Source organism: Phaenicophaeus curvirostris, chromosome Z (assembly GCF_032191515.1).
Source record: "Phaenicophaeus curvirostris isolate KB17595 chromosome Z, BPBGC_Pcur_1.0, whole genome shotgun sequence".
In the NCBI taxonomy this organism is placed as follows: Eukaryota; Metazoa; Chordata; class Aves; order Cuculiformes; family Cuculidae; genus Phaenicophaeus; species Phaenicophaeus curvirostris.
This window is the reverse complement of record NC_091431.1, coordinates 76,554,122-76,580,547: the sequence shown is the minus strand read 5'-3', so window position 1 is coordinate 76,580,547 and position 26,426 is coordinate 76,554,122. Positions and strand designations below refer to the sequence as shown.

General features: G+C 61.0%; 3 protein-coding genes across 5 annotated transcripts; 2 read left to right on the top strand and 1 right to left on the bottom strand.

Annotated features, from left to right (window-relative positions):
- Window positions 1-4,259: 4,259 nt before the first annotated feature.
- Window positions 4,260-8,600, bottom strand: TXNL1 (thioredoxin like 1). Its single transcript, XM_069879845.1, has 8 exons — window positions 8,455-8,600; window positions 7,644-7,740; window positions 7,188-7,361; window positions 5,655-5,777; window positions 5,439-5,508; window positions 4,969-5,141; window positions 4,620-4,724; window positions 4,260-4,495 (listed from the first exon to the last, which is right to left on the bottom strand). Exons 1-8 carry the CDS (start codon window positions 8,550-8,552, stop codon window positions 4,466-4,468), a joined length of 870 nt encoding a protein of 289 aa, XP_069735946.1. The 5' UTR covers window positions 8,553-8,600; the 3' UTR covers window positions 4,260-4,465.
- Window positions 8,601-9,674: 1,074 nt separating this feature from the next.
- Window positions 9,675-21,073, top strand: WDR7 (WD repeat domain 7). Of its 3 annotated transcripts, none has more exons than XM_069880388.1 (28): window positions 9,675-9,845; window positions 9,981-10,087; window positions 10,346-10,424; window positions 10,721-10,895; window positions 11,115-11,191; window positions 11,403-11,522; window positions 11,720-11,865; window positions 12,094-12,196; window positions 12,280-12,418; window positions 12,590-12,838; window positions 13,101-13,321; window positions 13,646-13,841; window positions 14,039-14,253; window positions 14,445-15,214; window positions 15,300-15,388; window positions 15,567-15,650; window positions 15,920-16,038; window positions 16,173-16,296; window positions 16,639-16,752; window positions 16,908-17,120; window positions 17,391-17,577; window positions 17,759-17,876; window positions 17,974-18,123; window positions 18,392-18,474; window positions 18,723-18,822; window positions 19,038-19,142; window positions 19,425-19,629; window positions 20,294-21,073. In XM_069880388.1, the coding sequence occupies exons 1-27, from the start codon at window positions 9,687-9,689 to the stop codon at window positions 19,626-19,628; spliced, it is 4,446 nt and encodes a 1,481-aa protein (XP_069736489.1). In that variant the 5' UTR covers window positions 9,675-9,686; the 3' UTR covers window position 19,629; window positions 20,294-21,073. The 3 variants fall into 3 exon arrangements, with proteins under 3 accessions (XP_069736489.1, XP_069736488.1, XP_069736490.1); XM_069880387.1 differs by having other exon boundaries at window positions 20,290-21,073; XM_069880389.1 differs by lacking the exon at window positions 15,567-15,650 and having other exon boundaries at window positions 20,290-21,073.
- A 1,992-nt stretch (window positions 21,074-23,065) lies between these two features.
- On the top strand, window positions 23,066-26,039 carry ST8SIA3 (ST8 alpha-N-acetyl-neuraminide alpha-2,8-sialyltransferase 3). Its single transcript, XM_069881184.1, has 3 exons — window positions 23,066-23,250; window positions 23,784-24,341; window positions 25,014-26,039. The coding sequence occupies exons 1-3, from the start codon at window positions 23,066-23,068 to the stop codon at window positions 25,294-25,296; spliced, it is 1,026 nt and encodes a 341-aa protein (XP_069737285.1). The 3' UTR covers window positions 25,297-26,039.
- Window positions 26,040-26,426: the final 387 nt, after the last annotated feature.

The following is a 26,426-nucleotide window of genomic DNA, read 5'->3' as shown; positions in this document are numbered from 1 at the left end:
GGGAAGCCCAGCGGAAGCCATGTTCCCACCCAGGGCCGAGGACACGAGGTTGATGGTCCCGAAGCTCTTTGAGAAGCTCCTGGGCTGGGGGAGAGCGACGTGGCTGCAGCCCGAGTCACACGGGGGCTCGGGGTGTCCCCAGGGCGCGGTGGCCGGGCCAGATCTGCTTCCTGACCCGCAGCGGGGAAAGGGGGGGACCCTCGGTGACAGCCGGGAGGAGAAGAGGGACCTGGCCAGGCTGGATCCAGGGGCCAAGGTTCTCCAGAGGGACCTTGAGGGGCTGGATCCAGGGGCCAAGGTTCTCCAGAGGGACCTTGAGGGGCTGGATCCAGGGGCCAAGGTTCTCCAGAGGTTCCTGGGAGGCTGGATCCACAAGCCAAGGTTCTCCAGAGGTTCCTGGCCAGGCTGGATCCATGGGCCAAGGTTCTCCAGAGGTTCCTGGGAGGCTGGATCCGTGTTAATCCAGGAGATGGAGATGGAGGAGGAGGAGGAGATGGAGAAGGAGGAGGAGGAGAAAGTGGAGGAGGGGAAGGAGAAAGAAGAGGAGAAGGAGAAGAGGAGAAATCTTTCTAAATGGCCCCAACCGTTGTCCTTCCAAGACAAACTCAAGGTCCTCGTGGTGGAACGTCGACCCTGGTGGTGAAACCTCTTCAGAGCGATTGTCCGGGCGCCTCTTGGGTGGCTCTTTGTGTCGCGGAGCCAAGGAGACGGAGCACCAAGGGTGAGGAGCCTCGTTACCATAACGATCCCCACGGAAACCTCCGAGAGGCCACAAACTGCTCCTCTTCCAGCTGCAGCTGCTGGGGGAGCAGAGGGGGCTCTGCAGCTCGGAGAGGCCAGAAATCCACACGTCACCCCGGGAAGGTCCAAGCCCTCCACTCATCGAATGGGTTGGGTTGGAAGGGGCTCCAAGCTCCATCCAACCTGCCTGTGGACACCTCCAACCAGACGTGTCCACCACTGAACCTGGAGAACCTTGGTTTGTGGATCCAGCCTGGCCAGGAACCTCTGGAGAACCTTGGTTTGTGGATCCAGCCTCTTAGGAACCTCTGGAGAACCTTGGTTTGTGGATCCAGCCTGGCCAGGAACCTCTGGAGAACCTTGGTTTGTGGATCCAGCCTCTTAGGAACCTCTGGAGAACCTTGGTTTGTGGATCCAGCCTGGCCAGGAACCTCTGGAGAACCTTGGTTTGTGGATCCAGCCTCCTAGGAACCTCTGGAGAACCTTGGTTTGTGGATCCAGCCTCCTAGGAACCTCTGGAGAACCTTGGTTTGTGGATCCAGCCTGGCCAGGAACCTCTGGAGACCCTCCAGCAGATCAACACTCCCACCCAGCCTGGTGTCATCTCCAAACTGACCAAGGTATCTTCTTCCCAAGCTTCTGAACCTCGAACCCAATGAAAATACGGGGAAGGACGGTGAGAAATCTTCCACCAGACCCCAAGTTTGGCGGCTCCGCCGGGACCACGTGGCTTTGTTGTCTTCGTCTTGGCGTGGACTCCCAGCCGAGCTTCCGTTTCTTCCCGTTGGAAGGCGCCAAGGAATTCCAGGCCGCCTTCCAGACGTGAGGTCAAGCCTGGAGACGGACCCGGTGGGGACTCAGCTCCGAGACTTGGCGAGGAAGTTCTCCGACCTGGCTCCGACCCTTCCTCCCCAGCAGGTCCCAGAGGGTCCCGCGGAGCAGCTGCACCGACCTCGAAGCCGAGGGGTTGTCCACGAGTCTCTATCTTCTCTCCAACGATGGAGCAACCTCATGAAATGGAGGGAGGAGAAGTCCTCGCCGGCTCGGGATCCAGCGCCGCGAGGTGGAGCTGCTGGGACAGGTCCAAGGAGGCTCCAAGGGTGGTGAGAAGGTTGGAGGCAGCTTGGATGGGGTTTGGAGCTCCTGATCCAGCGGGAGGGGTCCCTGCAGGGTGTCCCCAGCTTCCCTGGAGCCCCTTTTCCTACTGGAAGCTGCTCCAAGGTCCTCCTAGAGCTGAACGACCCCTCGTGCGGGAGGTTCTCCAGCCCCTGGATCATCTCCTGGCCTCAGCCCAGGGAGGACACGGAGCTGGTGGAGGCTTTGAGGTCCCTTCCACCGCTCTCTGATCTCCAAGCCCCGACGAAGACCTCAGCTTTGAGGTTTGAGGAGCGAACCACCTCAAATGAACCACCCGACCCCCTCCCAAACGTCTGGAGAACCAAGAGAGAAGAAGACGAGGAGACCCTGGGGGGTGGGATTAAGGGAGCGAATCACCTCAGGTCCCCTCAAGCTTCGCCTCGGCCGGGATTTGGACTCGTTAAGCCGGGATAACGACGAACAATCCCTTTTATTGCCGCCGTCCAAAATAGAAACGGCAAGGAGACCTCAGATAAACTGGAGAAGACCACGTGCCGCCTCCCGCCCGGCCCCCTCCTCCCCCTCGCGGAGCTCCAGGAGAGCTTGGAAGGTGAGGGAGAAGTGGAGAACGTGGGGAGCGGAGCAAAAATCAAGAAGGTCCCTCGTGTTCCCAAAGGTCCCTCGTGTTTCTGAAGGTCCCTCGTGTTCCTGAAGGTCCTTCACCTGCTGGCTGGTGGAACCTGTGGGGCAGGGTGGGGGGTGGGAGCTGGGGGCACCAGCCAAGAGGGTCAACACCGCGGTTCCTCCAAGGGAGAGATGGGAACGATGGGTTTGGGTTTGTTAGGAACACCGGGAGAACCAGTGAGGGGAGAACCTTGGTTGGTGGATCCAGCCTCCCAGGAACCTCTGGAGAATCTTGGTTCATGGATCCAGCCTCCCAGGAACCTTGGGAGAACCTTGGTTTGTGGATCCAGCCTCCCAGGAAGCTCCAGAGAACCTTGGTTGGTGGATCCAGCCTCCCAGGAACCTCTGGAGAATCTTGGTTCATGGATCCAGCCTCCCAGGAAGCTCTGGAGAACCTTGTTTGGTGGATCCAGCCTCCCAGGAAGCTCTGGAGAACCTTGGTTGGTGGATCCAGCCTCCCAGGAAGCTCCAGAGAACCTTGGTTGGTGGATCCAGCCTCCCAGGAACCTCTGGAGAATCTTGGTTCATGGATCCAGCCTCCCAGGAAGCTCTGGAGAACCTTGGTTGGTGGATCCAGCCTGTCCAGGGCAATGAAAGCAGGTGCTCCAGGAACTCCTTGGGGGTTAAAGAAGGGGAAGAAGCGCTGGGAGAAGCTTCTGAGGTGGAGAACGGAGACGTTGGAGCCGGGCGGGGGGGGGTGGGACCACACCTCAAAGGTTCTCGAGGCGTCTCAGCAAGCTGAGATGAGGCGTAATTAACGTAATTACACATCTTCTCGGGGAGAGCGAGGAGACCGAGCGTCACTAATGTCCTAGGAGATACCTGCAGGGAGGAGCACGGCCAACAGCTGCTTGGCCAACCTGAGGGGAACCACGCGAGGAGCTCCAGGAGCCTCAGGACCCTCCTTCTCCAGCCCTGAACCCCCTCCAGGTCCCTCAGGACCCTCCTTCTCCAGCCCTGAACCCCCTCCAGATCCCTCAGGACCCTCCTTCTCCAGCCCTGAACCCCCTCCAGATCCCTCAGGACCCTCCTTCTCCACCCCGAGCCCCCTCCAGGTCCCTCAGGACCCTCCTTCTCCACCCCGAGCCCCCTCCAGGTCCCTCAGGACCCTCCTTCTCCAGCCCCTCAAGGTCCTTCTTGGAGCGAGGAGCCCCAAACTGAACCCGGGGTTGGAGCTGGGGCCTCCCCAGGGGGACAATCCCATTTTTCGTGGTCCTGCTGGCCACCCCCCGGCTGCTCCAAACCACGAGGCTGGTGGCCCGAGCTCGAGGAGGTCCCAACGCACAGAGGAAGCAGGAGGAGCTCCTAAATCCCACCTAGAGCTTCAGCAGCTTCTCCTTCTGGGGTTGAAGGAGCCCAGGAAGGTCCATGTCCCTCTGTCCGTCCATCACCCCCCTTCCATCCCCACCCCCCCGCGGCCTGGGGGCTCCTCCAGGCCAACAGCGCCACCTCCTGGGCCTTGGTGGCACCGCAGCTGGAGCTCCGGAGGCCACCAAAGCACCAGGAGAAGCCAGATCCCAGGGGAAGGGACCTCCAAGCCCAGCCAGGTTGGCTCAAGGTGGCCTCCAAAGCTCAGCGGAGACCTTCAACTCCGAACCAACCATCGCTGAAAGGTTTGGTAGCGAAAGACCTCGGAGATGGTCACCTCCACCCGTCCCTTCAGGGCTACGAACGAAGCGGTGGCCTCGGAAGCGGAGGTGGAAGAGCCTCAAGAGGAGAAGGACCTCGGTTCCTCGAGGAACGCGAGGAGACGCGGCAAAAGGAACGGCTTTTATTTACAACCCGGGGTGGGAAGGGTCACGCCACCACACCAGGAGAAGCTCCGGCTGCACAGAAGCTGGGGGGTTACAGGTCACGGCGTCCGACTCGAGACCCTCCACTCAGGGTCAAGGAGTCGTCCAGGAGGTGGAGCTATGAGTGAAGATCTTCCATCGCGATAAGGCCTCCCGGGGCCTTCGGCATCCTAGTGGCTCTCTCCCTTCTTCCCAACTACCTGCGGAGAAGAAAAACGCGGAGAAGGCTTTTCAACCACGAGGAGAAGAGCAACCCAAGCGGCTCCTGGGTTGAGGAGCAGGAGTTGAGGAGCAGAGCTGGGGTGGGCTTCGGAGAAGACTCACTCGTTTGAAGTCGTTCATGTTGGTTGCTTGGACAGGAGTCCCGATGAAGGTGAAGTAGGTGATCCTGGTGGTCTCCTCGTCGCCGTGGTTGGACTGGACGAACAACTACGGGGGGAAAGCACAAACCGAGGAGTTAAACGACGCGCTAACGAGTTCGAAGCGAGCCAATTAACCTTCTAGATAATCCTTAAGGAAGGCGAAGCCGGCGGATGAACCATCCTGGAGGTGCTCCAGGCCTGGTGGGACGGGGTTTGGAGCCCCCGATCCAGGGGGAGGAAGGAAGAACATTCGGGATGGAAACCAAGCAGCCCAGAGCTCCTGGAACCCCACGGAGACCTCGGAAACTTACGGTGACGCTGTTGACGTTCTGGAATTTGACATAGCGGAGCTGGATGATCCCATCTTCTTTGATGTCTTCTGGCGTCAGCTCCAAGGCTTGAGTGGGTTCGCTCCTCTCGGCTTCTTCAAAGTCCATCGAGCGAGGGAGGTTGATGAAGATCTTGACGTACTTCGGACCTTGCCCTGCAGGAAAAGACAAGAGGGGTGGGGAGGTGGCCTTCCAAGATGTTCCTTCAGCCCAGGCCCAAGGAAAACGAGGTCACGGTCGTGCCCAGAGAAGTCCTGGCTGCTCCATCCCTGGAGATGTCCAGGGCCAGGCTGGACGGGGCTTGGAGCAACCTCCCGGGAACCAGATGGACTTGGAGGTCCCTTCCAAGCCAACCCTGAGTCTCTGACTCCTTGACCCAAGCTGCTGGGAGGTTCTCAGAAGGGAGAAGGTCCAAGGTTGGGTTGCGAGGACCGAATGGAGCCCTCACTCACCATTATCTGGTCCTTGAAGCTTCATGGAGTAAAGCTTGACGGGTTGACTAAACGCTACGGTGATGAGGAGCTGCGGGGACAACAAGAGGACATTCAACCCTCAGAAGAGGCCATTCAATCTCCAAGAAAGGACATTCAACCCTCAAAGCCGGGCAGCTGAGGTGCTCAGGTGCGCTTGGACTCCAGGAGAAGGTCACCTGGAAGCCACCCCGGTACCTGCTCGTCGCAGTCTGACTCCAAGTAGGAGGAGTCTTTGCGGAGGGAGTTCTCGAAGCCGTGCTCGTCGCTCTCGTTGAGGCACTCGCAGCCGGCTTTGTTGACGAAGGGCATCAAGTCCATCTGGAAGGAGAAGAGGAGAAGGTTGAGGGGACAGCGGAGGCGCTGGATCCCCCCTCACGTGGCCTTCAAGGGATGGAGACAAGGGAAAGAGGAGAACTCGAGGTTCCATCAAAAGACGTTCCGAAGGCAACCGACTCGGATGGATGGACAGAGCTCGTTGTGGAACTCAGAACTTGGCCCCAAGGAGGACTTTGAGAGCCCTCTTCGATGGAGAAGACCCAGCACGGTCAATCCCACCCCAATGCTGAGAAACCGGGAGAAGAGGAGCACGGTTGCGGTGGGAAGGGACCGTCCAGGCCTCAAAGCCTAGTTCAGTTTTGGGCTCCTCGCTCCAAGAAGGACCTTGAGGAGCTGGAGAACAAGGGAAGGGGCTGAGGGATCTGAGGGGGGTTTCGTCTGGAGAAGAGGAGCCTGAGGGGAGACCTCCCGGCTCGCTGCAGCTCCTGGAAGGAGGTTGTGAGGAGGTGGGTTCCTCCAAGCCCCATCCAACCCGGCCTTGGACACCTCCAGGGACGGGGCAGCCACCACCTGGGCCAGGACCTCCCCCAGCCCTCCCAGGAGAAGGTTTCTCCCCAAGATCTCATCTCGATCTCCCCTCCTGCATCTTCCAACCCTGGTGGGGTGGAACGAGGTGGGCTTTGAGGCCCCTTCCAACCCAGCTCGTTCCACAAAAGGGTGAGGAGCAAGAAGAAAAGAGAAAGAAAGAGAGAAGGGAAGATCTGAGGAGGCACCAGAGCTACTTGCAATGTTTCCGAGACCCGTATCTTCTCCTACGGAGCATGCGGAGAGGACAGAGCGGGAAGTTTGAGGAGAGGAAAGGCGCAGAAGAAGCAGCTGCAGCAACGAGGTGCTCACGAAGCACGACATCCACCACTTTAATGACCACGGGCCGGGCTTGGAGAGCTTCCCCGGTACACGTGACACCTCCACCACCCACCCCACCTCATGCAGACGCGCCCATCGCCACGCAACCTTCTCAACCTCGTGGTCTTCCAAAGGCTCGGGGATGGGATTGAGCAGGGCCCGGAGGAGCTTAGAAGGTTTCTCCAGCCTCAAGGAGTCCACCCCAGAGGGCTTCAAAACCCACGGAGATGTGGCTCCTGGGGACAGGGTTTAACAGCCACGGTGGGATGGGGCTGGAGAAGCTTAGAAGGTGTCTCCAACCTCAAGGATTCCACCCCGGAGGGCTTCAAACCCCCCGGAGATGCGGCTCCTGGGGATAACGGTTTAGCAGCTATGACGGGGTCGGGGCTGAGGGGTGGCCTGGAGGAGCTCAGAAGGTTCCTCCAACCTCAGCGCCTCCAGGTTTTGGGGCTTCTAGGGTTGCCCCCCCGAGCGGCCGTGGCCCTCCAAGGCCTTTAACCCTTCGCGCGAGAGGAAGAGACAAACGTAATCTCTGCAGACGCATACGTAGCCTTTGGGAATGTCGACGTCTTCGTTACTGCCGGGATCGTTCTCCAAGTGCTGCTTGATCTTCTCCTCCAAGCCGACGGCGTCGGCTCCTTGGTACTGGTCGATCCGGACTTTGTTGCGGAAGAAGAGGAAGGTGGGAGTGGCCGAGATGTTGTTGGTGGCGGCTGTGCCCTAGGAGGGAGAAAGCCGTTAGCGGAGGGGCCTAACGAAGCCGTAGGGATGCGGGAGAGTCGTTAACGAAGCTCTGGAGAAGCTCTGTCCACGGAGATGATCCAAGAGCTGGAGAACCTCCCGTGCGAGGCCAGGCTGAGAGAGTCGGGGCTCCTCAGCATCCATCCCACCGTTCTCTGATCTTTAAGGTCCCTTCCGACCCGTTCCAGGACCCCGTGGTCCCCACCGCTTCCCCCCCACCGCGTCATCTGCTCAAGATGAGAAGGGGTTGGGAACACCAACCTGGCACTGGTGGACGTCCACCTCCAGGAACGTGGCCTGCGGGTACTTGTTGCTCAAAGCGTTGAAGGCCGGGGCGATCCTCAAGCAGGGGCCACACCTGGAGGAACGGAGGACATGGAGTGTCACCTCCACGCGAGGGTTCTGACCGTCTGCCCCAAAGACCATGGAACGGGGCGGGGTTGGCTTGGAAGGGACCTCAAAGCTCAGCCAGGTCCATGGGCAGGGACACCTCCCACTGGATCAGGGGCTCCAAGCCCCATCCAACCCGGCCTTGGACACCTCCTGAGGGCTTCCATGGGGACCTGAGGGCTTCCATGGGGACCTGAGGAATCCAGGTGGAGCCCCAAGAGCTTCTGAGGTGGCAACCCAAAGGATTCTGGTGGGACTCAGGGATTCCAGGGGGACGCAAGGACTCCAGGGAGACCCAAAGATTTCAGGTGGGACCCCAAGGGCTTCTCAGGTGGGATCTAGGGATTCCAGGTGGGACCTAGGGATTCTTGAGGGGGACCAGGGACTCCAGGTGGGACCCAAGAGCTTCTGAGGAGCTGCCCCAAGGGCTTCTGGGGAGATCTAGGGATTCCAGGTGGGATCTCAGGATTCCAGGGGGGGGATTCAGGGATTCTTGAGGGGGACCAGGGACTCCAGGTGGGACCCAAGAGCTTCTGAGGTGCCACCCCAAGGGCTTCTGGTGGGATTCAGGGATTCTTGGGGGGGACCAGGGATTCCAGGGGGACCCCAAGATTCCAGGGGGACCCCCAGGGATTCCAGGCGGCCCCCCAGGGCTGCCGGTGCCCCCGGCGCGGGCGCTCACCCCCTCATGGTGAACTTGACGACGGCGAGGCGCGCCCCCGCGGCGCTCAGCTCGGGCTGGAAGTCGCCGTCGTTGCCGATCACCTTCACGCCCCCCATGGCGGCTCCGAGCGCGGCGGCACCGACCCAGCCGCCCCCCCCAGGGCCCGCCCCGGCCCGGCCCCGCTGAGGCCGCCGCCGCCATCTTGGGTGCGGGCGGAGCCGCCGCCATCTTGGGGGAACGAGGGAGAGGGAGGGAGGGCGCGGCCGCCATTTTGGGAGAGCGCGGGGAGCACGGAGCGGGGCGAGGGAGCCGCCGCCGCCTCACGAGAAGGCGGGGAGAGGCGGAGGAAGGAGGAGGGAGGCGGAGGGAGCGGCTGCCCTGTCGGGAGAGGGCGTAGAAGCCCCGGTGCCATTTTTGAAGAGGGCAGACGGGGGGAGGAAGTTGACGCGCCGCCATTTTGGGAGAGGGCGTGACGCAGCCGGCGCCATTTTTAAAGAGGGCAAAGGGGTGGGGCCGCCGCCATTTTGGGAGAGGGAGGGAGGGGCGGTGTAATGGCGGCGGCGCCATCTTGGATGAGGGCACGAGGGGGGCGGCGCCATTTTTGAAGAGGGAGAGCGGCGGCGGCGGCGCCATTTTGGGAGGGGCGGGAAATAATTGAGTCGCCGTCATCTTGGAAGAGGGCAAGGGGGGCGGCGCCATGTTTGAAGCTGGCGGATGGTTGGGGGAGCGGCCGCCATTTTGAGCGCGGGAAGTGAGGGCAGCGCCGCCATTTTTAAAGCGGGCGAAGAGGCGGCGCCGCGGGCGGACGTGAGGGCGGCTTTGCCCTCCGCCTTCCCGGCCGCTCGGTTGCCGTAAAGCGCGGCGGGAGTGGGGGGGAGAGATTACGACACCAGAGAGGGAACCCGGCGAGAGGCGGCGGCGGCGGCGCCTCCGGGAGCGGTAACGGGGGGGAAAAGGCGGGAAAATGAGGGGGGAGAAAAGGGCGGGAAAGAAAAGAGCGGGAAAATGAGGGGAGGGAGGAAAGAGCGGGAAAATGAGGGGGGGGGGAGAAAAGGGGGGGAAAATGAGGAGAAAAAGGGTGGGGAAAGGGGGGAGAAGCCTCCTGGTCGAATTGTGAGGGGGAGGTGACGGCCTGAAGGGAGCTGGAGGGGCCAGGAGGTCCCTCCCCCCCAGCCCACCCCGTGGAGAAGATGGAGGCCTGTCCTCACCTCCCCCCCTCGCTTTCCCCCCCGCCCCAGGCCGGCGGCACCATGGCGGGGGCCGGGCTGGTGCTGCCCATCGTGCTGTGGGGCCGCCGCGCCCCGACCCACTGCGTGTCCAGCCTCCTGCTGATGGACGACGCCGAGCTGGTGGTCAGCGGCTGCCACGACGGGCAGATCTGCCTCTGGGACCTCTCCCCCCAGCTCCAGGTAACGGGCTCGCGCTCCCCCGGCGTCTCCTTCAGCCCCCAGGAGGCTTCCCGCCTCCTCCAGGCCGAGCGCCGCGTTCCTCAAACCTCTCCAGACCGCGTCGCTTGGACTTCACATCTTCTCGTCTCGTTGCAGATCAAGCCCCGAGCGCTGCTCTTCGGGCACACGGCCTCCATCACTTGCTTGGCCAAAGCGTCTGCTGCCAGTGACAAGAAATACATCGTCAGTGCCTCGGAGAGCGGGTGAGGACACCTTGGACACCTCCAGGGATGGGGCCACCGCGGTTCCTCAGGGCCTCTTTGGAATCGTTGTTGAGTTGGGATGGACCTCAAAGCCCACCCAGTTCCCCAGGCAGGGACACCTCCCGCCACATCACCCGTCCAGCCTGGCCGGGAACGTCTTCATAGTCATTGAAAATGCTCAAGTTCATCGCAACGTCTAGGATTTTGGAACCTTTGAGGTGGTTTCCGTCTTGGTTTCATCTGCCTTTTGTGTTCTAGGGAGATGTGTCTGTGGGACGTCAACGATGGGAGATGCATCGAGTTCACCAAGCTGGCCTGCACTCACACCGGCATCCAGGTCAGCGCTGGGAGGGCTTCTTCTGTCCTCCTAAGATCCTTGAAGATCGTGGAAAGGGTTGGGTTGGAAGGGACCTTGAAGGTTGTGGAATCGGGTTGTGGGTTGGGTTGGAAGGGACCTTGAAGATCATCCAGTTCTACAGGCAGGGACACCTCCCACTGGATCGGGGGCTCCGAGCTCCATCCGACCTGGCCCACATCTCCAGGGATGGGGCAGCCACGGCTTCTCTGGGCAACCTGGGCCAGGTCCCTTCCCCCTCACCCTGTGACTCCATCTTTTTCTTCTCCTCCTTTCAGTTCTACCAGTTCACGGTGGGGTCCCAGCGCGAGGGGCGCTTGCTCTGCCACGGCCACTACCCAGAGATACTCGTTATGGATGCAACCAGCCTGGAGGTTCTCTACTCCTTGTTGTCCAAGATCTCTCCGGACTGGATCAGCTCCATGACCATCATCCGCTCCAGCAGAACCCAAGGTAATCGCTTGGGTCCATCTTCTCATGGCTACAAGGAGCCTTGTTCCTCCTGCGAGGAACCGTCCTCCAGGTCAGGGGGATCCAGGAGGCACCAGGGTTGCCTTGAAGCCCCCATGAAGGTCTAGAGAGTTTGATCAGTCCTTGATAGACCTCGGGTTTTTTGAAGGCATCACGGAGACCTTCCTTCTCCTTATCAACCTCCCCTTTGTCCTCCCCCAGAGGACACGGTCGTGGCGGTTTCGGTGACCGGCATCCTCAAGGTGTGGATCATCTCCTCGGAAGTCGCTCGGATGCAGGTAACGACTCTTCCGGGTGATGGTACGATGGGTTTCACCCCTTGGAGAAGCCACTTTCTTCTTGATCCTTCAAGCTAGGGCAGAAGCCCTCAGCCTAGGACTCACAGCGAGTTGAGTTGAGGGCAAGGGCTGCCCAGAGGTCCATGCTGACGTCCTCTTGGGGGCCACCAGCGCTCGGCCAAGCTGAGGGTTGGTCGTGGTCGTGTTTCAGGAGGCGACGCCCGTGTTTGAAGAGGAGTCCAAGCCCATTTATTGCCAGAACTGTCAGAGCGTCTCGTTCTGCACCTTCACCCAACGCTCCCTGCTGGTCGTCTGCTCCAAGTACTGGAGGGTAAGAGACGCCAGGTGGACAACCTCCGCCTCTAGAACCTCGTTTCCCTTAACTGAGACCTTGAGGCGAAGATCTCTAGATCTTCAAATCGTGGGGTGGGTTGGGTGGGAAGGGACCTCCAAGCCCGTCTTGTTCCAGGTGCTACCTGGACGTTTCAATCCTCGTTTAACGAGGTGAACTTCTCTGTTTCTTCTCAGGTCTTCGACGCTGGAGATTATTCCCTCTTGTGTTCGGTCCCCAGCGAGGCCGATCAGACCTGGACCGGGGGGGACTTTGTGGCAGCCGACAAAGTCATCGTTTGGACTGAAGACGGTCAGAGCTTCATCTACAAGTTACCTGCCAGGTGAGTCGACGCCGAGAGGTCCCCTGGATTGGTTGGGTTTGGAGGTGGAACCGTGAGGAACGTGGAGCGTGGTAGAAGGAGAACTGAACTCCTGCACGCTACGTTGGTTGGACCTGTGATCTTCAAGGGCTCGGGGCTTGGCTTTGCTTGGGATCGTTGAGTCTTCTCGCGGCGTGGTGGCCTCCTTCCTGAGGAACGTCGCTCCCTTCTCTTTCTCCTCCAACCCAGTTGTCTCCCGGCCAGCGACTCCTTCCGCAGCGACGTGGGGAAGGCGATGGAGAACCTCATCCCACCGCTCTTGTGCAGCGTGCTGGACAGAGCAGATAAACAGGTACCAAGAGGCTCCCTTGAGGGACCAGGGTCGGTTTCTCTCGTTCCACGTGCTCCAAGCTGTTCCTTCCTTCTCCTGGGCAGCTGCTGATCTGCCCTCCGGTGACTCGCTTCTTCTGCGGCCCCGCGGAGTCGTCCTACAAGCTCTTGATCCAAGGAGATTCCTCTGGGAGGCTCAGCATTTGGAACGTGCCGGAGACGCTGGAACAGGACGGGACGAAAGGTTAGACCTCGCTTCATCTCCTTCCTCCTTCTCGAGGTGGGAAGAGCCCCCCCGGAGCCCTCAGGGAGAACACGGAGCTGGTGGAGCGAGAGGATCCAAGGGCTGAGGAACCTCCTGTGCGAGGCCAGGCGTGTCCTCTCCCGCCTCACCCCTTCTTCTCTCTCTCTGCAGGCCTCCAAACCACCACGTCGGTGTCCCTCCAGGAAGCCTTCGAGAAGCTGAGCCCCGGTCCCGCCGGCATCATCGACCAGCTGAGCGTGGTGCCCACCAGCCGGGAGCCCCTCAAGGTCACGGCCAGCGTCTACATCCCCGCCCACGGGCGCTTGGTCTGCGGCCGCGAGGACGGCAGCATCGTCATCGTCCCCGCCACGCAGACGGCCATCGTCCAGCTGCTGCAGGGCGAGCACACGCTCCGGAGAGGTGGGTGGCGCTGGAGACCCGTCCTCTCCTTAGCGTGACCCACCAGCTGCCCCCCGGCCTTCTACTTTTCTCCTCCTCGTCCCACCGGGGGGGACGATGAAGCCCGAACGGTGATGGAACCCCATCCTGTCCTCACCCAACCCCCAAGCGGCACCTTCTCCTTCCCTCTTGGAGGTGGTTTTGCTCCACCGCGATGGTCCAAGCCCGACCTTCTGGATTAACTCTTCTCTTCTCTTTTTCTCCTTCCCCGCCGTCCCTCCAGGTTGGCCGCCCCACCGCACGCTCCGAGGTCACCGCAACAAAGTCACCTGTTTGCTGTATCCTCATCAGGTTTCTCCTCGTTACGATCAAAGGTATTTGATCTCGGGCGGGGTGGATTTCTCCGTCATCATCTGGGACATCTTCTCCGGGGAGATGAAACACGTTTTCTGCGTCCACGGAGGAGAAATCACCCAGCTCCTCGTCCCCCCAGAGAACTGCAGCGTAAGTTCTTCGTCTTCTGCTTTCCGGCCGCGGTCGTGCTCCTCGAGTCCTCGAGGATGGCGATGGAGGTGGGAACGGGGCAGATGGACTCGTGGAATGGGTTGGGAGGGACCTCAGAGGTGGTGGAGTCACAGAATGAGTTGAGAGGAACCTCGAAGCCCGTCCGGTTCCCTCCTGCTGGATCAGGTCCTTCTAGTTGAGTTTCCGAGTGGATTCTTGATCTCCACGCCTGGTCCTGAAGAAGAATGGTTAGATACTGAGCATCTACGTTGTTGTTGAGGCTTCTCCACTCTCCTGCTTCTCGTGTTCTTCTCCTCCCACCAGGCCCGGGTCCAGCACTGCGTCTGCTCGGTGGCCAGCGACCACTCGGTGGGGCTGCTCAGCCTCCGGGAGAAGAAATGCATCATGCTGGCCTCTCGGCACCTCTTCCCCATCCAAGTCATCAAGTGGAGACCTTCCGACGACTACCTGGTGGTGGGATGCTCCGACGGCTCCGTCTACGTCTGGCAGATGGACACGGGTGAGCTCCGGGGCCGAGATGTTGAGAGAACGTCGTCAACATCTACATATTTGGTTGCGGTTGAGCTCGGAGAAGCCCTCGAAGCTCTCCTCGATGGTCCCTGTCCTCAAACGCCACCACCGCGTGGTTCTTGGAGCCCTCCGGGCGCTGGCGTTGAGGCTCCAAGCCGCTTTCCTTCAAGTCCTGCTCCCTTCCAGGCGCTCTGGACCGCTGCGTGATGGGCGTGACGGCGGTGGAGATCCTCAGCGCCTGCGACGAGGCCGTGCCGGCCGCCGTGGACACCCTGAGCCACCCGGCCGTCAACCTCAAGCAGGCCATGACGCGCCGCAGCCTGGCGGCGCTCAAGAACGTGGCCCACCAGAAGCTGCAGACGCTCGCCACCAACCTCCTGGCCTCGGAAGCGGCCGACAAGGTGAGCTGGGCCGTCTTCTCCTCCGTAAGCGTGAGGGCGCGGGAGCACGGGGTGGGTTGGAAAGGGGTCTTCAAGACCTGGGTGTCTTCTTCCCTCTGGAGAGGCCTCCAGCTGGTCCAACCTGTTGCTCCTCAAGCTTCTCTGAATAAAAGGATCCGAATGAAACGTCCCGTCTTCTCCTTTTCCTCCAGGGGAACCTACCCAAATATTCCCACAATTCCCTCGTGGTTCAAGCCCTAAAGACCAACCTGGCGGACCCCGACATCCACGTGCTCTTCTTCGACGTGGAGGCCCTCATCATCCAGCTGCTGACCGAGGAGGCCTCCAGGCCCAGCGCCGGCCCGGTCTCCCCCGAGAACCTGCAGAAAGCGGCCGCCGGCGCCGACAAGGGAGGCTCCTTCTTGACCGGGAACCGCGCGGCCGTCCTCTTCCAGCAGGTGAAGGAAACCATCAAGGAGAACATCAAGGAGCATCTTCTCGACGACGAAGACGAAGACGACGAGGCCCTGAGGCAAAGGCGAGAAGACGGCGACCCGGAATATCGCTCCAGCAAGTCCAAACCCTTGACGCTGCTGGAGTACAACCTGACCATGGACACGGCCAAGCTCTTCATGTCGTGTCTCCACGCGTGGGGCCTCAACTCGGTCCTGGACGAGCTTTGCCTCAACCGCCTGGGGATGCTGAAGCCCCACCGCTCCGTGTCCTTCGGGCTGCTCTCCAGAGGAGGCCACATGTCCCTCATGCTCCCGGGCTACGACCAGCCGGTGGGCCCGGCTCCGGCGGGGCCCGGCGAGGGCGGCCGGAAGGTGTCCCTGACGGAAGGGCTGGGCAGGGGCACCTACGGCGTCTCCCGCGCCGTCACCACGCAGCATCTCCTCTCCGTCATCTCCTTGGCCAACACCTTGATGAGCATGACCAACGCCACCTTCATCGGGGACCACATGAAGAAAGGTCCCACCAGGTACGGCGGCTGGCGGGGGGTGGGGTGGCTTGGATGGGGACCTTCTCCCACCCTGTAACCTCCTTCTCCTGCGCCTTCTCCTCAGGCCGCCGCGACCCGGCACCCCGGAGCTGGCCAAGGCCAAGGCCCCACCTCCCACGTCAAGTCCCGTGGCCCAAGGGCAGATCAAGCAAGGTGAGGAAGTTCTCGCTTTGGAGCAAGGGCTCGGGTGGGAAGGGACCTGGCCAGGAACCTCTGGAGAACCTCACCGATAGGATCCAGCCCCACCAGGTTGCCATCTCCGGCTGCTTCTGTCTCCTGTCCTCCACTTGCGTTTCTCATTCCTCTTCTTCTGTGTCTTCTTCTCTGCCAGTGGCTCCCGCTGGTCCTGCTGACGCCGGCCACCCCGGCTCTGCGGCGGCTTCTCCTTTCCATTCCTGTTTCTTAGTCAACGAAGGTATCTCCTCGCTTCTCTCTCTCCTCCTGCTTGGCCTCCGAGTCACCTCTCTGGTCAGCGTTAGGACTTCCTCTTGCCACCCAGGGTGGGGAACCGGTTGGCTTGGAGAAGACCTCAAAGCTCAGCCAGGCTGGGGAGTCCTGGGAGGGGTTGGGTTGGAAGGGGCCTCGAAGATCGTAGAGTCATGGAAGGTGGTGGTGGCACCAGCGAGACGGTTTCAACCTCGGGTTCCTCAGCAGAAGAACCGATCCTGTTGTTCTGCTCGGCAGGGTGGAGCCAGCTGGCGGCCATGCACTGCGTGATGCTCCCGGACCTCCTGGGGCTGGAGAAGTTCCGGCCGCCGCTCCTGGAGATGCTGGCGCGCCGCTGGCAGGATCGCTGCTTGGAGGTGACTCCTCGAGGGCTTCTCTTGGGGCTTTCTCTGGCGGGGACGTCGACGTGGGGGTTTGGGACCTTCTAGATGCGGTGGGACCGTTTGGGTCCACTCCTTGAGGTCCTACCGTGTCCTCCTTGGCCTCGCAGGTCCGAGAAGCCGCCCAGGCCTTGTTGCTGGCGGAACTGAGAAGAATCGAGCAGGTGGGACGCAAAGAAACCATCGACGCGTGGGCTCCTTATCTCCCCCAGTACATGGACAGCGTCATCTCGCGTGAGTGCGGGGCCACATCTCCCAGGGCTTTGAGGGAGAACGTGGACCTTCCTCCTCAAAGAACCTTCCTCCTCAAATCACAGACCGGGTTGGGTTGGAAGGGACCTTAAAGATCATGGAATCATGGACCAGGTTGGGTTGGAAGGGACCTTAAAGATCACAGAATCGTGGTTTGGGTTGGAAGGTTCCTCCAAGCTCTGCTGGGCCTCCATCTTTGGTGGCCACACGCGTTGTTAGGCTGCCATGTTGATGTCTTCTGGCTTTGAAGACACCAGAATCGCTGCTTCTCCTCATCTTCACCAAAACGGCTGGCGTCCAGGTGGCTTTTGGTTCTTCTTTCAGCTGGAGTCACCACGGAAGCTCTTCAGGCCGGAACCGCCAGCCCGGACACGGTGGGAACGGAAACCAAAGTCCAAGAAGAAGAACACGACCTGGTTGACGATGACATCACGGCAGGTGGGGCTTGATGAGAAGGTGACGTTGCTGAGGTTCTCCAGAGGTTCCTGGCCAGGCTGGGCCGAGGTTCTCCAGAGAGCCTCTCGCGTTTGAGGACCAACCTCCTTTCTTGGTGTGTTTTTGCTGTTTCTCACGGTTCCTCCTTCGCCGTCCAGGTTGTCTCCCGCAGATGAAGAAGATCTCCACGTCCTACGAGGAGAGGCGGAAGCAGGCGACGGCCATTGTCCTCCTGGGCGTCATCGGCGCCGAGTTTGGAGCCGAGATCGAACCTCCCAAACATCTCACCCGCCCGCGCAGCTCCAGCCAAATCCCCGAGGGCTTCGGCTTGACCAGCGGTGGATCCAACTACTCCTTGGCCAGACACACGTGTGAGTGTCCCGCGGCGTCCTCTTCTCCGGGCCAAACCCCCCTCAGAAGCTGGTAGAACTTTCTACGTGTAGCCCTTGCTGGGTTCCCATCCTACGTGTCCCTCAGCCCCGAGGCGAGCCCGGTCCTGCTTCTCTTTCTTCGCTCTCTGCTTGACTTGGAGAAGCCGTTCTGGTCGCGAGCCTTGGTGGGCTTCCATCCTACGTGTCCCTCAGCCCCTGAGCCCGTCCTGCTTGCCCTTCTTGACCTTCCCTGTTGTCTTCTGCTGGCAGGCAAAGCGCTGACGTTCCTGCTGCTGCAGCCGCCCAGCCCCAAGCTGCCGGCGCACAGCACCATCCGCAGGACGGCCATCGACCTCATCGGCCGCGGCTTCACCGTCTGGGAGCCCTACATGGACGTCTCGGCCGTGCTCATGGGCCTCCTGGAGCTCTGCGCCGACGCCGAGAAGCAGCTGGCCAAGTAGGTGGCTCCTCCCGGCCTCGGGAGCGGTCGGGTCGCGTCAAACCCTGAGGGGAGGTGGTGGGAGGGACAACTCTCGGGACGCAGGCCGCGTCCTCAGCCTGAAGTTCTTCTCGAAGCCGCCTCCCGGCGAGGCTTGGAAGGTGGCATCTAAGGGCGCTTTTGGTTTCCCTCGTGGCAGCGTCACGCTGGGGCTGCCCCTCAGCCCGGCCGCCGACTCGGCCCGCTCGGCCCGCCACGCCCTGGCCCTCATCGCCACCGCGCGCCCGCCCGCCTTCATCACCACCATCGCCAAGGAGGTGAGCGGGAGGAGGAGGGCAAGACCCGAAGAACCCCCCCGCCCAGGAAGGTCTGGAGATGTTCTCAGATGTCCTCCTGCTCCTCTCCGTCCGGTAGGTGCACAGACACACGGCCCTGGCGGCCAACACGCAGTCGCAGCAGAACGTCCACACCAGCACCCTGGCTCGCGCCAAGGCTGAGATCCTGCGCGTCGTCGAGATCCTCATCGAGAAGATGCCGACCGACGTGGTGGACCTGCTCGTGGAGGTGAGGGAGGCCGCCTAGAACGGCCGCGTGGACCTTCTCGCGGACCTTCCGCCCTTTGTAGACCTCCGGGAGCTTCCGCTCGTCCGTAATTTGTTGAGTTTCATCCATTTCTAGGAGCTCTCGGTTCCGTGTTGTCACCTCTTCTCAGGTCCAACTTCTGGGGTTGGATCCTGGTTGGAGTTTGGTGCCACCGAGCGCCACGAGTCCCTCTTTTAGCCTCTGTTATGGAACCTAAACTCCTAAATGACTTCCCCTTCTTCTCTCCAAGGTGATGGACATCATCATGTACTGCCTGGAGGGCTCCTTGGTCAAGAAGAAGGGTCTCCAGGAATGCTTCCCGGCCATCTGCAGGTGAGTCCCAACCAACGTCCTCCCATCCGCTTGCTCCAAGCCGCGTCCAACCTGCCCTTGAGAACCTCCAGGCCTCACGAGAACCTTGGGACGGCTCGGAAGGGCCCTCGGAGCCCGTCCCTGAGCCAGGGCCACCTCCCCCCGGCTGGGGCTGCTCCAAGCCTGGTCCCACCAGGCCTCCCAGACCACCCAGGGACGTCGTTACGGGTCGGCTCTGAGCCGTTTCTTCGTTATCTCCTCCACCCCAGGTTCTACATGGTCAGCTACTACGAGCGGAGCCACCGCATCGCGGTGGGAGCTCGGCACGGCTCCGTCGCCCTCTACGACATCCGCACCGGCAAGTGTCAGGTACGGGGGGCGCCGAGATGTCCTCGCCCTGGCTTTGTGGCCGGAGAACCCTCCCAACCCCCGTTCTCCGGCTCCTCCTCGGAGCCCAAACCCAACGCCGGCCTTGGAGATGATGTCCCCTTCCCGCCCTCACGGGCTCGTCCCTCCTTAACCGTCTCCCCGACGTCGTCATGGCTCCCGCTAACGAGGCCTCTCCCTCCCTGTCCTCCTGGCAGACCATCCACGGCCACAAAGGCCCCATAACCGCGGTGGCTTTTGCTCCTGATGGCCGCTACCTGGCTACCTACTCCAACTCGGACAGTCACCTCTCCTTCTGGCAGGTGAGGCCCCATCCCACCGCTCACTGACCTTTGAGGGCCTTCTCGACAGAAATCAGGGACTCCTTGAGCTTGGAGAAGACCTCTAAGCTCGTTCCTCCAGGGCGGTGGTGGAGCCTCCATCCCTGGAGGCATCTAGAAGCCCTCTAGATGGTGCTGAAGGCCACGCTTCAGCAGTCGGGCTGGTTTCTCGCTAAGCCTGGATGATCTTCAAGGTCTTTTTGGACCTCGGGCCTCGGGGAGGGGGTCCTGGAAGGGTTGGTGACGCCGGGGTTGTCTCCCCAGATGAACACGTCTCTCCTGGGGAGCATCGGCATGTTGAACTCGGCCCCCCAGCTCCGCTGCATCAAAACCTACCAGGTGCCCCCGGTCCAACCGGCCTCCCCGGGCTCCCACAACGCCCTGCGCCTCGCCCGCCTCATCTGGACCTCCAACCGCAACGTCATCCTCATGGCCCACGACGGCAAGGAGCATCGCTTCATGGTCTAGGGTGGGTTCCTCGCCCTCACCGCCCCCTTCTCCTCCCACCTGCTTCTCCTGCCCGGCTCTGGTGGCCTCCTACCCGGTTCTGGTGGCCTCCTACCCAGCTCTGGTGGCCTCGTTCCTGCTTCTGGTGGCCTCGTTCCTGCTTCTGGTGGCCCCTAACCCAGCTCTGGTGGCCTCGTTCCTGCTTCTGGTGGCCCCTGACTCAGCTCTGGTGGCCCCATACCTGGTTCTAGTGGCCCCTGACCCAGCTCTGGTGGCCTCCTACCTGGTTCTAGTGGCCCCTAACCCAGCTCTGGTGGCCTCGTACCTGGTTCTAGTGGCCTCCTACCCAGCTCTGGTGGTCTCCTGCCTGGTTCTAGTGACCTTTCCAGCTCTGGTGACCCCATACCTGGTTTTAGTGGCCTTCTACCCAGCTCTGGTGGCCCCTAACCCGGCTCTGGTGGCCTCGTACCTGGTTCTAGTGGCCCCTGACCCAGCTCTGGTGGCCTCCTGCCTGGTTCTGGTGACCTTTCCAGCTCTGGTGGCCCCGTACCTGGTTCTAGTGGCCTCCTACCCAGCTCTGGTGGCCTTGTACCTGGTTCTAGTGGCCTCCTACCTGCTTCTGGTGGCCTCCTACCCATCTCCCCTCAGCGTCTTCCTCGCCCCCCCTTGTTTTCCCCCCCAGGCAGGTGGAGGAGGACAGTGGTGAGGAGAAGACCTTCCTCGGGTGGCTCCGCCGTGGGTCGCCCCCCTTCCCGTCCTCGCTTGGCTCTCGAGTTGCCGCCTCCACCCTCGTTTCCCGCCGTTCCCCTCGGGAATCTCGCAGTGTTGACCAAACGCCTGGTGTTTACGTGGACCTTCTCCAACCTCGGCGTCGCCTCCACCTTGGGACGCCACGGAGATGTTTCCACCTCCAAACTCTTCCGTTTCCATGAGCGCCGCTGGCTCCAGGGGGGCCAGGAGGGCCAGAAGAAGACCTCAGATGTCCATAAAACATGGAAGCGCCGCTCGGAAAGGGGAAATTGCACTGGAAAACTGGAGTATTTATGGAGAAAGATGGAGTTTAGCTGTTGAAACAGGTATTTATTAACCCAAAAAAGCTGCTTCTTCCCTAAAACGTTGATATTTGTGTTGGGTGTGGAGACCACGATGTCCTGTGGGGCCGTGGAGAAAGGTCGCTCCACCCGTCATCTGCGGTGAGGACGTCTTCGCTTGCTTGGAGCTCGTAGCCCTTTGCTTCCATCGTGGACCTCGCGCTCGTTTCGTGTTCCTCGTTAAGACGAAGCCGCTCTGGAAGGGCTCGGCTTCTCTCCCCGTCGTGGTGTAACCGTTGCTAGAGCTTTGGGGCCTGGACCTCACCCTGGAGGTCGGGGACTCCACCAGCCGCAGGGCTTGGAGTCCTCACCCTCGCTCAAAAAAAAAAAAGGAATAAATGGAGTTCAAAACGGCTTCGAGACACGGAAAAAAAACGTGGGGTTTGGGGTTTTTGAGGTGGTTGGTGTGGTGGGACCAGGAGCTCCTGGAGAGCTCGTGGAGGAGGAGCTCTTGGAGAGCGTCTGTCCATCCTCATGGACCTAAGGGTTCCCAGTGGCACCTGGGACATTTGAGAACCTGGACGGGACCTTAATGTCCTTCCCAACCCTCCTCCAGCCACCACGGCTCGTCACAACAAGCAGCTCCAGGGGTACCAACCCCCCCGAGATCCTGCAGGAACCCCCTCAACTCTCATCTAAACCTCTCCTGGAGCAACTTGAGGCCCTCTCCTCTCGTCCCACCCCTTGGCTGAAGATCCCAGGAGGGGGCTGGGGGTCACCATGGTTGGAGGGATGTCATGGTTGTGGAGGGTCCATGGCTCGAGGTGCCTCCATGTCTCTGGAGGGTCCATGGCTCTAGATGCCCCTGTATCTCTGGAGGGTCCGTGGCTCTAGGTGCCTCCATGTCTCCGGAGGGTCCATGGCTCTAGGTGCCCCCGTATCTCCGGAGGGTCCATGGCTCTAGGTGCCCCCGTATCTCCGGAGGGTCCATGGCTCTAGGTGCCCCCGTATCTCTGGAGGGTCCATGGCTCTAGGTGGCCCCGTGTCTCCGGAGGGTCCATGGCTCTAGGTGCCCCCGTGTCTCCGGAGGGTCCATGGCTCTAGGTGCCCCCGTATCTCCGGAGGGTCCATGGCTCTAGGTGCCCCCGTGTCTCCGGAGGGTCCATGGCTCTAGGTGGCCCCGTGTCTCCGGAGGGTCCATGGCTCTAGGTGCCCCCGTGTCTCCGGAGGGTCCATGGCTCTAGGTGGCCCCGTGTCTCCGGAGGGTCCATGGCTCTAGGTGCCCCCGTGTCTCTGGAGGGTCCATGGCTCTAGGTGCCCCCGTGTCTCTGGAGGGTCCATGGCTCTAGGTGGCCCCATGGCTCTGGAGGGTCCGTGGCTCTAGGTGCCCCCGTGTCTCCGGAGGGTCCATGGCTCTAGGTGCCCCGGTATCTCTGGAGGGTCCATGGCTCTAGGTGCCTCCATGTCTCTGGAGGGTCTGTGGCTCTAGATGCCCCCATCTCTCCGGAGGGTCCATGGCTCTAGGTGCCCCCATGTCTCTGGAGGGTCCATGGCTCTAGGTGCCCCCATGTCTCTGGAGGGTCCATGGCTCTAGGTGCCCCCATGTCTCTGGAGGGTCCATGGCTCTAGGTGCCCCAGTATCTCTGGAGGGTCCATGGCTCTAGATGCCCCCATGTCTCTGGAGGGTCCATGGCTCTAGATGCCCCCATGGCTCTAGGTGCCCTCGTATCTCCGGAGGGTCCGTGGCTCTCGATGCCCCCCTGTCTCGGGGGGTGTCCCCGCGGGGGGGTGTCCCCGTGCCGGGGGGGTGTCCCCGTGCCGGGGGGGTGTCCCCGCGGTGGGGGTGTCCCCGGGAGGCCCCGCCCCGGCCCCTCCAAGATGGTGCGCGTGGCGCTGGCGCTGGGGCTGGCGCTGCTGGGCGCGGCGCTGCTGCTGCTCTGGCTGCTCAGCCTGGCGGCTCTGCGGGGGCAGCCGGGGCCCCGCGCGCCCCGCATGTACCTGCTGCACGCCGGCTTCAGGTCAGGGGGCTCCCCGCACCCTTCCTCCGGCTCCGTCCTCATCCTCCATCCTCATCCTCCTCATCCTCCATCCTCATCCTCATCCTCCATCCGCGGGGGGGGGGGGGCGGGCCCGGTGCGCACCAGGAAGGGACCGGTAGGGCCCCGGCGCTGTCCGTGGTGCTGAATGAGGGGGGGCGCCGCTGTCCGTGGTGCTGAATGGGGGCGCTGTCCGTGGTGCTGATGCGGGAGGGCCTGGTGCTGATGGGAGGGGCGCCGCTCAACCTGGTGCTGATGGCGGCGATGGGGGGGCGCTGTCCGTGGTGCTGATAGCGGCAGGCCTGATGGGGGGGGCTGCAGAGGCCTCTCTGAGTGCCCGTCTGTCCCCATCCCTGTGGGTCCGTCTGTCCCCATCCCTCTGGGCCCCCACATGTCCATCTGTCCCCATCCCTCTGGGCCCACGCGTGTCCGTCTGTCCGCTTTCCTTTCCAGGTCCCAGTTTGCTCTCAAGTTCCTGGACCCGTCCTTCGTGCCCATCACCAACTCGCTGAGCCAGGAGCTGCAGGACAAGCCCTCCAAGTGGACCTTCAACCGCACGGCCTTTGCCCACCAGAGGTTGTCCTCGTTCCACCTCCCTCGCGTTGTCCCCGTGGAGGCCAAATCACGCCCAGCTATGGTTGGACGCCATGGGCTCACAGGGTTTCTCCAACAAAATGGTTCTAGGATTCCCAGCTCAAGGAAGAGCAAGGGGTTAGGATGGGGCCTTCAAGCCTGGATCCACCAGAGATGTTGGTGGTGCCTTGGCTTCTACCTGGCAATGGAACTAACCAGCCCCAGGTCCCTCAGCTGCTGCCACAAGCCGTGGCCTCCAGACCCTTCCCCTCTGTTCCCTCTTCCCAGCTCCTCAAGATCTCCCTTGTTTACGTTGGTGGGAATTCATAGAATCATAGGATGGGTTGGGTTGGAAGGGACCTCCAAGCCCATCCAGTTCCACGGGCAGGGACACCTCCCACTGGATCAGGGGCTCCGAGCCCCATCCAACCTGGCCTTGAACCCCTCCAGGGATGGGGCAGCCACCCCTGCTCTGGGCAACCATATGGAACCTCAGGAGACATCATTCCGTGTTTTCTTTCCCTGCTTTCTCCTAGACGAGAAATCCTTCAGCACGTGGACGTCATCAAGAACTTCTCGCTGACCAAGAGCAGCGTCCGTGTCGGGCAGTTGATGCATTACGACTATTCCAGCCACAAATACGTCTTCTCCATCAGCAACAACTTCCGCTCGCTGCTCCCGGACGTCTCCCCCATCGTCAACAAGCACTACAACGTCTGCGCCGTCGTCGGCAACAGCGGCATCCTCACCGGCAGCCAGTGCGGCCAAGAAATAGATGGCTCCGACTTCGTTTTCCGTTGCAATTTCGCTCCCACTGAGGCCTTCCAGAAAGACGTCGGCAAGAAAACCAACCTCACCACCTTCAACCCCAGCATCCTGGAGAAATATTACAACAACCTCTTGACCATCCAAGACCGCAACAACTTCTTTTTGAGTTTGAAAAAGCTGGACGGCGCCATCCTTTGGATCCCCGCCTTCTTCTTCCACACGTCGGCGACGGTGACCAGAACGCTGGTTGACTTCTTCGTGGAGCACAGGGGGCAACTGAAGGTCCAGTTGGCTTGGCCGGGGAACATCATGCAGCACGTCAACAGGTTTGGGTTTCTGTCTCTACCTCACGGGTCTCTCTCTCTCTCCAAATACCACTTTAATTTCTTTAGCTCGTCTTGCCTGATGTGCTGGACGCTCTCTAGCAGATCAGGATCCACTCTCACTTGGTTTTAGTACTTTTGTTATGGCTTCAGCGAGTTCATTCTTTGAGATTTTTGGTTGGTTGTCCCAGGGTTGGGTCCATCGCCGGGTTTTGCTCCCACTGCTGCTTCCCCAGACCCAGGAGGAGAACGAGGGAGCCCAGGGAGATCCTAGAATCAAGGAATGGGTTGGGTTGGAAGGGACCTCAAAGCCAACTTAGTTCCAAGCCCCAGACGCCTCCCACCTGGTCGTTCAAAGCCCTGTCCAACCCGGCCTTGAACATCTCCAGGGATCGTAGACATGTGGAATGGTTTGGGTTGGAAGGGACTTCAAAGTCTATCGAGTTCCACCCCCCTGCCACCTCCTGCTGGAGCTGGTTGCTCCAAGCCCCATCCAGCCTGGCCTCGAACCCCTCCATGGATCGTAGAGCCCAGCAGGTGGGTTGGAACGGGGTGGGCTTTAAGGTCCCGTCCAGCTCAAAGCGTCTGACACCACCTGCTGGTCTCCACGTGGCAACGTCTCTTCCTTAGGGCGCTGGTTGCTCCCCAAACTGACGTGTCCCCGGTTTCCCGCAGGTACTGGAAGAACAAGCACCTGTCTCCCAAGCGGCTGAGCACGGGAATCCTCATGTACACGCTCGCCTCTGCCGTCTGCGAGGAGATCCACCTCTACGGCTTCTGGCCCTTCGGCTTCGACCCCAACACGCGGGAGGACCTCCCCTACCACTACTACGATAAGAAGGGCACCAAGTTCACCACCAAGTGGCAGGAGTCCCACCAGCTGCCCGCCGAGTTCCAGCTGCTCTACAGGATGCACGGCGAGGGACTGGCCAAGCTCACCTTGTCCCGTTGTGCCTAAGAACCTGCGTCTCCAAGTGCCAAACGAGCCTCCTGAAGAAGAGAAGTGCCCAACCCCCAGCTCGACAGCCTCCAGATCGACTTCGAAATCGAAAACAACCAACCCAGTCCCACCCCGAGATGTTTTCCGTGGTAGAAAGATGCTTTTTGGTCGCCCTTGGCGCTGCTCATCCAAGGGCTTTCGCCTCTCTCGCCGTGCAGCGGCCAAGTTGCCGTGTTCTGCATTTCTCGCTACGCGACCGAGCCTGGTTTCAGGTATTTCCCTCTTCTAGCGTTCCCGAAAGGCCCCGAACCTCTTCATCCCATCGCCCCTTCCCCGTTAGAAATAGAAACGCTAACTTGAAAGCTTCCGCTTCTCTTGTCTCCGTTGCTATCGGTAGCTCCGCCTCCATATTTCGCCGAGGAAGCCGCTCGGAATTCCAATCCGTCGTCACCTGCAAGTTTTTCAGCGTGGATCCCGGTTTCCACCACTTGCCTCTTTTTGTATTTACTGAATTTTGCATCTTTTTAAGGGTAACGGGACGAAGGAGGTCGCCGCTTGGCTTCTCCCTTCGCGAGGGGTTTAGATCCGTGTCAGAACACTGCGGCGTTTCGATTCCCTTTGGGCCCTCGTTCCTAATCCCGTTCCTAATTAGGCTGAAACGGGTCCCCATCGACTTCTCAGAGCCCGACCCATTCCATGATTCTATGACCTGGATGGGCCTCGAGGTCCCTTCCATCCCAACCCATTCCATGATTCTATGACCTCGATGGGCCTCGAGGTCCCTTCCATCCCAACCCATTCCATGATTCTATGACCTGGATGGGCCTCGAGATCCCTTCCATCCCAACCCATTCCATGATCCTATGACCTGGATGGGCCTCGAGATCCCTTCCATCCCAACCCATTCCATGATTCTATGACCTGGATGGGCCTCGAGGTCCCTTCCATCCCAACCCATTCCATGATTCTATGACCTGGATGGGCCTCAAGGTCCCTTCCATCCCAACCCATTCCATGATTCTATGACCTGGATGGGCCTCGAGATCCCTTCCATCCCAACCCATTCCATGATCCTATGACTGACTCCCTCCCCCAAGGAAGGGGAGGCTGACGCCTCCATGTTCCTTCCCAAACCCCCATTTTCAGGC

Bases quoted from the DNA above. Each gene is read 5' to 3' on its own strand.
- TXNL1 (XM_069879845.1), bottom strand. From the start codon at position 8,552: ATGGGGGGCGTGAAGGTGATCGGCAACGACGGCGACTTCCAGCCCGAG. The intron at 7,741-8,454 runs GTGAGCGCCCGC...CCGTTCCTCCAG, and splicing joins GTCAAGTTCACCATGAGGGG to GTGTGGCCCCTGCTTGAGGA. The intron at 7,362-7,643 runs GTTGGTGTTCCC...TCTCCCTCCTAG, and splicing joins TGGACGTCCACCAGTGCCAG to GGCACAGCCGCCACCAACAA.
- WDR7 (XM_069880388.1), top strand. From the start codon at position 9,687: ATGGCGGGGGCCGGGCTGGTGCTGCCCATCGTGCTGTGGGGCCGCCGC. The intron at 10,088-10,345 runs GTGAGGACACCT...TTTGTGTTCTAG, and splicing joins GTCAGTGCCTCGGAGAGCGG to GGAGATGTGTCTGTGGGACG. The intron at 15,389-15,566 runs GTGAGGAAGTTC...CTTCTCTGCCAG, and splicing joins CCAAGGGCAGATCAAGCAAG to TGGCTCCCGCTGGTCCTGCT.
- ST8SIA3 (XM_069881184.1), top strand. From the start codon at position 23,066: ATGTCCATCTGTCCCCATCCCTCTGGGCCCACGCGTGTCCGTCTGTCC. The intron at 23,251-23,783 runs GTTGTCCTCGTT...GCTTTCTCCTAG, and splicing joins ACGGCCTTTGCCCACCAGAG to ACGAGAAATCCTTCAGCACG. The intron at 24,342-25,013 runs GTTTGGGTTTCT...GGTTTCCCGCAG, and splicing joins ATCATGCAGCACGTCAACAG to GTACTGGAAGAACAAGCACC.